Source organism: Limulus polyphemus, unplaced genomic scaffold, assembly GCF_000517525.1.
Source record: "Limulus polyphemus unplaced genomic scaffold, Limulus_polyphemus-2.1.2 Scaffold7299, whole genome shotgun sequence".
Classification (NCBI taxonomy): domain Eukaryota; kingdom Metazoa; phylum Arthropoda; class Merostomata; order Xiphosura; family Limulidae; genus Limulus; species Limulus polyphemus.
Window position 1 is genome coordinate 1 of NW_013672909.1, and position 9097 is coordinate 9097.

Sequence of the window (9097 nt, forward strand, 5' to 3'; positions counted from 1 at the left end):
ATGTAAGTGGCTATTGTTTGAGACGAACAATACTAATGAAGGAGCAGTGTCACGACAGCGGAAGTCACGTGACGCTGGTAGCACGTGATGAGTTTCTAAAAGGATCGTGAAGGCCAGAGTGCATTCTAGACGCCCTCTTTTTTAGTATATAAGCCCAGCAAATAAAGCGAGATAAGAATTGCAGATAGACAGATATAGAGATAGATAATTGAATCAAGTGAGCTGTAGGTACCGTAAGTAAAGTGCGTGAATCGTTGTGAATTATAGCGTGTGTTTATAAAAGTAGTTAACTTTAAAGTGACTGTGGAAATTAAGTGTATTACAAAGTTTGTAACGAGAAAGAATAAACTAGTTTTAATTAATTAAGGACTTGTATCGCTCGGAAAGAAATTTTACGGGAAATTATCAAACAAGCAGATACGTAACAATATATATTATTTGAAAACAAGTGAAGTGTGTGCTGTTTATTCATGGTTGAATTTATGGCTAACAAATCAGAAACACCTACTGTAGAAGAATCCTAAGGCCAACAACAATGTAGTATATATTTATACTATTAAGGAATATATATATAAAAGCCGTTTATTTATTTTTAAAATCTGACACTTGGATTGACGCTTCTGCCTAGATACAAAACGTTATGCATTCCCATTCAACTATTCTTTTAGAGAATTCTTAGTTTAGTATATCCTTGTGGCGGAATAAACTATTAACGCAATACACATATTTAACCGACTGTCTCTTCTATTTGTAATTTTTTTTAGAAAACTGACCATGAAATAACATAAAATAAAGTGATCCCGCTGAATAATAACAGTATTGGTTTGTTATAAAAATAATGATAATAAAAACCAAGCCGTTATTATAACTCGCCTTGTATCATTTTCTTTTGTGAAGGAAGTTAGCTATTACTGGAATATTCTCTGAAAAATAAGACTTGTGCAAAATAATGTGAAGAAAAAGTGAATTTTTTGGGCTCCTTGTGATGGCAGCAGTTAATGTAAAATATAAATTTAAAAGTCTAGGCCAATATATTTATGAAATTTTCATTGATGGCAATCTGTAATTTTAATGGTTTGAGAAAATATTAATTGAAAGTAAACGTTGTTCTATTACCTGATAGTTTCAGCATTAATAATTTATATATATATTCCGCCTCCAAGTGGCACACGGCATGTCTTTGGACTCACAACACTAGAAACCGGGTTTCGATACTCGTGGTGGCCAAAGCACAGATAGCCCATTGTGTAGCTTTGTACTTAACTTCAAACAAACAAATATATGTTCCGTCGGTAATGTTAATTTTCACAGTGTAAGTCATCTGTCTAACGTTTTTAAAAAAAACTTGATGAACCAATTAAGGGTCGTATTCTAGGTTTCATCCGTGGGAAAAGTATCAACCGAAAATCGAGAGGGCGCAGTATTTTCGAGCGCAATATTTATTATTTACCCATGATATAAGAATGTGTAAGTTATATTTGTATTTTTGATAAAATAAAAATGAAATAAAAAAATCACTTAAAATAGTATCAAGGAATAGGTAGACGACGCCATGGTAACACTAACGTATCGAAAACATTCATTTTCCCCTTTGTTTTAATGTTTGTAAAATCCGACTTTTTAGTTTTAGGCTTACCACAGCTAGCCTGCAAGTGTAAAACCTAATGTGTAGGTACTTAATAAGTTAATTAGATTTTGCATTTCTAGTTGTTTGTTTAATATTAGACAGTAAATTTATTCAAGTTATTACAAGTTACAGCATAACACATATCTTCAAGATTAGTTTCATTACAGACTTTGGCTTCAACTACAATTTACACAGTGTTTTTATAAAGCCTTAGAGTTAAAAAGGTGAGTGACTGAAATGTTGGGATGCAAGATAAAAATTATTGAGTGAAAATATTGTGAATTGTAATCCTTTATTTAATTAACATTATCATTACTACTGGGTTCATGCAAAACAACCAATTAAAAGTTTAATGGTGTGATGTACAACAAATAATAAAAGTACTCAGAGTGATGATGATTTTTAAATAAATTTAAGTTTTATAGTTTGAAGTTCAGGAGTTGTGTATTTCCAAATTATGTTTTGTTTTCAGTTTTATGTGCAAGTGAAGTTTGTAGGATGCCACATAGAATATGACTTTTTGGTCTCATGTTTTCTCTTAAACAAAAAGAGCCCATAATTTTTTGCCAAGGTCACGAGTATGATAGATGGTTGTGTTTGCACCCAACTCAAAATTTAAATTAGAAAAAGCCTCATATTTTAAATCAAGCGTATCTGTAGGCTGTTGATAAACAACTAAATTTACATATAAGATTTAAACTTATGGAACAGTGATAAGGAAAATGTAGAATTACCTTTAAACATTTCTTTTTGTGTCTCTAATCATGCTATGTTTGCATTGTACTCTTTCACAACTGTTTAGCTTTGACTGATGCCAGTGAAACTTGAGCGGAAGCTACCAGCATCTGGCCAAAAATCCCAATTTACCCATCAGACAGTGACAGTGTCTGATAACATTTCTGTCTCTTTAGCTGAAATCTAATCAAAACTATGCTATTATCCATCTTTTATAAATAGACCAGAAATTTTGTAAGGTATGGTGGTAATTAGTAAGACATCATGAAAATAATTTCTGCATAATGCTAAAAAATTATGGGTTTAAAGAGTTAATAATTATCAAGAATGTTGAGAGTCATGACAGTAAGTGACCTACTGTTAGACTCTGCAATTTGCTAATGTAAACCTCAGTGCCAGCTGACTTTTATGGAATGTGCAAATGTTTATTATTGTGGGTAGTGTATGATTATTTCACATCTAATTAAATGGGAAGGTTTTAAAACAGTTTAATCAGGTGTTAAACTTGCATGATTGATATGTAATTATTCTAAAGCTTGAAGCAGATTTTGAATGTTCGAGAATTTCAATTTTCTCTATGCATTTGGAGCATTTAAATCAGCTGGCTGTCACAGCTAAGCTTCACCTTTACTCCCAACAAAATGTTAAACAAAAGCCCACTTCCCAGCTATAATGTATTTCTGTTAGTGGTATGTAATTGTTGTCAATATTAATATATATACATATTTTTTTCTTTTCAGTCTGAAAACATACCAAAACATCAAATGGTTGAAAGGACAGATGAAACAGTTTCATGTTGTTCTACTCTTGGTTATCATCAGTGTAATTCTTCTCATAATTCAACTGTTGATACTTCATACTTTGATTTATGAGGTAACACTGATGTCTATGCAGTAATAGTGTTTTTGTATGCATATTCTGTTTGTTAGTTGCATTATCAACATATAATTTTTCTTGGTAAAAAATTTAAAAATCTGCTTGAAAACTTGCTGTTTTGATTGTTTTTAATACAAGAACAACCATCACAAGAATAAGAAAATCATATCATTTATCACAGCATGCTGGCAACAACAGAAGCAGTGCTGAAAATAATAATCAGTAGATCAAATATTACAAGCTAATATAGTTAATCCTATGTCTAATTATTTAACATATTAATATTAGTAAAGTCATGTAGCTGCTATTAAACGTGTACAGTATATGTTGGAATAATCAGATGTAATGAGTGTTACAGGGGCTTTATTTAACAGTGTCTACTCAAAATTATGCATGATATATAAATAGTTCCATAGCAAACACAGCTTCTGTGTCTGCAACCCTGGGCTCATTGTGTGAATACCACAAATGTTTACATAATTCAGAAGTTGAATAGAACCCAAAACAATTTATAGGGTATACATTGTATATATAGTGTTTAATAGTTGTTTAATTCTTGGCTTTTTATTATATTATTACTGTCAACACATGTATGTGTACTGTTTTTTAATGATAAACATCCACATAAAGCTATATTTTGTGTTTTCTAGGAGAATAAAGAACAGTATACAACTGATCCTGTTTGGGTAAGTATAAAAATTTCTGCTTGCTTATCGTTTACAGTTGAATAGTATTGGAAAAGTGTATATGACAGTAAATCAGGGTTTGGAGACAGCCAGGCTTAGATACATTCTTTAAGGAACTTACTTTTATCTCATTTCAGTAGCAAGAATTCTTCTCCAACAATAACAGGATATGGACAACAAAGGAATATTTGGTCCTTCAAAGCTATCTTTTCACAATAACCCTTGAAAAAATTAAGAATTTAAACCCACTTTCATTGCATATGTTATTCACTCCATTAGAAAAAATATAGCTGTCATAACTGAAGTGTAGCTTGTCTTTTCCAGAGAGTAATAATACAAAGAAATCATAGGCCTTTCTCCTATTGATTCCTTGAATAATCTTCTAAACTTCAGTAAGATCACATATTACCATTCTTTTCTCAAGAGAAAATAAAAGATCTTAATCTGTCCCTATAAGATAACCTCCAAATCATTGATATAGTACTCCTCTAAATTGTTTCCAATAAGTCAGTATTCTTTATTAGATAATTACCTCTTTATGACTTTTAGCCAAGATGTCTATAAGTACACCCACAATTCTATTAGTTTGATTTCTAGCAACAGAGCACTGTCTTGATGGCTTATCCAACATTATGCCAAGATCCCTTTCTTCAGTCATTGCCATTAAATGGGTTCCTATTTATATTAAAAGTGTGATCAAAATTATGGTAACTCAAATGCATTACCTTGCATTTAAAATAATTAAAAGTCTTTTGCCATATATTTGTCCAAATTACCAAGTGATCTTCAATATAGCCAGAAATACCCAAAGATTTGATATCATCAGCAAACTTTACTAATATATTATTTATGCCCCTAACAATATCATATTTGTAAATATGAAAAAGAAAAGGTCAAAGTTCTGACCTTTGTGTCATTTCGTTATTAACAAGGGTCCAGATTGACTGGACTTTATTATAACAACCTTATGCTTTCTGCCTACAATCTGATTAACTAGTCTTCCAAATGCTTGCCAATATGATTTTCTTAGCTAATGTTTTATGTGGCACCAAATCAAAAGGTTTTTGAAAAATTTAAGTACACCAAGTCCACACCCTTTCAATCATCATAGTTAGACATGAATTTCTTTTGGTGAATCATATTGGATTTAATTTATGATATAATATTTCACTAAATTATTTTATAAAGCTTCTTTTATCAACTGCTCTAGAATTTTTCCAACTATAGAAGTAACATTACCAATTCCGATATGATATGTACCTCCTTTCACACAAAAGCTTTTCCCAATCTTCATCTGCCTTCCAATGTATTGAAAAGATACTTATTCTTGCTACACTCACTAGCCTTTATACCCCTTCAGTTCAAGCTGCTCATTTAGCATGCATAGTGCATTTGTTGACCCTCCACCAATATGAGCACAACACACACTCCTGGAGCAGCTGGCTCCCTCTGTATTACATTTCGTATACCTCACTTTCTCAGTTGGCACCAAGTCGTTCAATTTGGTGGAAGTTTGTCCTTCTCCTCCTTTCCTCCTATTACTTCCAGCTCCTCCAGTGGCTTGATGGTAAAGTATTTCAACTTGTATACTACAAACTGTACCTGCGGTAGGCATGGCTTGGGAGCCCATTGTGTGGCTTTGTCCTTATTTCTACACTTGAGCATTAAACATTTCATGTCATCAATGTTCTGACTTTGGTAATTTGTTGGTAACCAACAATCCATCTAACTTGAAGGATTGCTAGTTAAATATTTTTTGGTACTTTGTTTTCTTTGTATATTTAGACAGTTTGTAAATTCGATATTAATAATTCCTTTGTTGACTAGATACATTTTCATGGTTTTTCAGTTTGATATTAAAAAGTACTTTGTTCACAAGGTATGTGTAGCTAGTTTATGTAACTTTAATACTAGTAACATATAATTTATGGTTATCCCTGAAACATTCTTTTTTTAGTCATTGATGGCACCTCTGTTTGGATACCTTGGTTTATCTGGTGGTATTTCATTCTTTCCATTGGACAAATGTTGTTTGGTGGTAGGACAGTTATCATCATTCAGGGGAGGTGTTATTCTTCCACCCCCTTCTCAGGTCTTCTGTCTTTCATCAATGCTTCTCTTGTAGTTTAGAGAACATATCTTGATACCCTGGATATTTCCAGATACTGGGCTTTGGTGAATCTGTTCTTCATTTCTCAGTTTTGGCACTCTTCACTGTTTGTACAGCACTATCTCTTATATTCCATCTTTTGTGAAAGAAGATGGTTTTTGTGTATTTTGCTGACTTACACGTGGTCTTCTACTTCTACAAGCAGGTGGGTATGTAGTCCTGGTTCCTTTGTAGTTACAACTTCTGGGCCTGCATACACAACATAATGCTCTGGCCATAGAGTGGTCCCTCCATCCTCCAGTTGTCTGGTGGTTATGCTCTCTTCTGGGCACTCATCCATCTCAGTGGCATCCTACTATCTTTCTGGTCTTCAATTCCTTGGCCTCTGGCTTTGGGCTGGTCTGCTTTTTTTGTCTAGTATGTTAGGGCTTTCCATTTTATGCCTTCCTACATCTTTTCCCCTAACTTATTTCCTTCATCCACACCTCTCCATGTCAAGTTCACTTGGTGGCTCAGCCTTGGTTCCCCTCCAGAGACCTTCACTGCCTGTAAAGGAGACTCTGCCTTCTCACCTTTCTCCTTCCCTTTTCTTTCCCATATTCGTTCCTGGTCGGTTTGGGATTGCCTTCTGTTTCCTGTGCAGGCTCTGTGGGACTATGCTGCTCATATGGCTTCCTTTTGTGGTTCCTGTTCCCATTTGTTTCTTCCCTGGAGCCATTTGGTGTCTTTTGACCTTTTCTCCATTACCCTTATGGTTTGGGTTTGCCAGCTTATTCATTTGGTTTACTCTTCCTTTTGCCTTCTTTATTGTGTATCCTTTCATCTGTTTTGACATGTCACCATGCCTCTGGTGGCTCATTTTCTTCATTCTCTGGAAGAAATTTTCCAGGCCAAAATGTGGACTACTCATTCTTTTGTCTCTCATTACTTGCTCCATCTGGCTGTATCTTTCTCTGGCGGATATAATTTTCCTTCAGTGGCAATACTCCATGCTCTGGTTTAACTGTGCCTTGGGTAAGTGTAGTTTTTTCTGTCATTTTTTTTTTTCCAGTGGCCTATCCTTGTGTCTTCATTACATATTCGGATTCCACTCAGTGTCAAGGGCTGCCTAGTCAGGTATGCCTTACTTTACAAATAAAGAGAATAAGTACTGCACCTGCTCCCTTTAAGGTTGTAACATATATATATATATATATATATATATATATGCATAATTCTATCATGTACTTGGAGAACCAACACTCTTGGACTGTCACAACAGTCACAAGTAAAGCAGAAGGGGATTTCTTCCTCCTGCCACTCCCTTGACTGAATAAATCAAGAGCTGTCTGCTTTTCAAAATAGTATTTTGTGGTCACTCATTGCACTTTTTCCAGTGTATCATTCCTTTGGACTCCCCACTGCCTTTTACCATTCCTTCCTTACCACTTTACAGTTCCTAACTGCTGGGGTGGTGGACCATGGAGGCTTCCTCTGGAGTATAACATACATATAGTAACATTATTTATCTCTTGAGGGGGAGGGGAAAACTGGGAACCCGCACTCCTTCTCCCTCCTGGGTTTTTGTTCGCGGAGGTCTGATGTAGGATGGAGCTAAACCAGCCACCGCTGAATTCTCCTTTTAATACTGTGTTTAGGTTTATAGCACCCTGTTCCCACGGTTGAGACTGGTAGATGCCCCCTATCCCACCTTGGTAATTCCACTTGCAGGATGAATTTTCCTTGCTCCTAGAGTTGAGCTCAGGGGAATTCTGCTTCGTAATGCTGGTTGTGAGATGTATGATACCCTGTTCCTATGGTTGAACAGATGTTCCACATCTTACTCATAATACCAGGTGTACGTGGTTTTCTTCTCTGGTTTTATGGTTGAGTGGATCGTGTTCTTTTCCTGCTTGTAATATCAGATACAGGATAAATCCCTGTTCTTATGGTTGAGTTGAAACTTAAACACTACCTCATAATTCTGGATTCAGTTTGATGTACTTCGTGTCTCCTATAGTTGATGTAGAAGTTGCTCTGGTGATTGCCATTTGCTTATTTTCTCATTGTAATTCTGGTTGCTTGCAGTATAGCACTCTGTTTACTTGTGGTTGGTGTTCCTGTATATATATTGTTCATAGTTTGCTTGCCCTAGCCATGTTACATTGTATATACTCATTTGATTCTTTGGCACTGTCCTCCACCCAGTAATACCAAGGGTGGGTTTTGAAACATCATCTGTCGGGTTGGAGTTGAGGAGTCTTGCTCCAATGGTTTCCAAGGCCATTCTTTTGTGGTTTAGTCCTCAAAGCTGCCCATTTCACAACACTTCACTTTCTCAAGGGCAAAAGGCATACCTGTTCCTTTAGTGTTCAGTTACTGAGCACACCTGTTTGATTCTTTGTGGATGCTTTCCATGGGGAATCTCTTACTTCTATTCTACACTGGTCCCTCCACCTACCCAATGTGGAATTCTAGCTTTTGTGTGAGAAGAGGTATGTATCGTATTGGAAGTTATAATTTTCCTACACTGAAAATAGATTTCTTATAGATACTTCTCACACTTCCTTCCCACTTCCAATATTCTCCTATTATCTGGTGTGTCTAATCTCGAAAGTGAGGTAAATCAAATGTAATGCAGAGGGAGCCAGCTGCTCCAGGAGTGTGTGTCATGCTCCTGTTGGTGGAGGGTCGTCACATGCACTATGAGGAAGTGATGGGATACAAAAGCTAGTAAGTAAAGCAAGAATAAATTTATTTTCAATGCATTAGAGGGCAGATGAAAATTGGGAAAAGCTTCACTGTGAAGGGAGGTATCTACCAGAAATCTATTTTCATTGTAGGAAAATGATAGTTTCTCCAATCCTCAACCACCTGCCCACTCACTCTACATTGACATACCAAAAATGAGATAGAGGCTTTAGTAATAATAATAATAAAGCAAAGTAAAACAAAAAATACGTGTTTAGCATCCCTGTCCACTTCCTTTTTTGCAGCTGCCCCCCCCCCCCCCCCACTTTTTGGCATTTTTTTTTCTTTTTTGAATTATCATTTATCGATTATACAAAGAAGACTTCTGAAAAA

At 35.3% G+C, this 9097-nt stretch overlaps 1 protein-coding gene across 4 annotated transcripts in view; it reads left to right on the forward strand.

The window, feature by feature from the left end:
• The first annotated feature begins 1223 nt into the window (after nucleotides 1-1223).
• LOC106474501 (fukutin-like) overlaps nucleotides 1224-9097 on the forward strand; it is a 24195-nt gene continuing 16321 nt past the window's right edge. For 2 of the 4 annotated variants that reach the window (XM_022402810.1, XM_022402813.1), the window contains exons 1-3: nucleotides 1224-1467; nucleotides 3103-3235; nucleotides 3889-3924. In XM_022402810.1, the coding sequence (XP_022258518.1) occupies nucleotides 3143-3235; nucleotides 3889-3924 (129 nt within the window). In that variant the 5' untranslated portion in view covers nucleotides 1224-1467; nucleotides 3103-3142. The other 2 variants (XM_022402812.1, XM_022402811.1) reach the window with 2 other exon arrangements.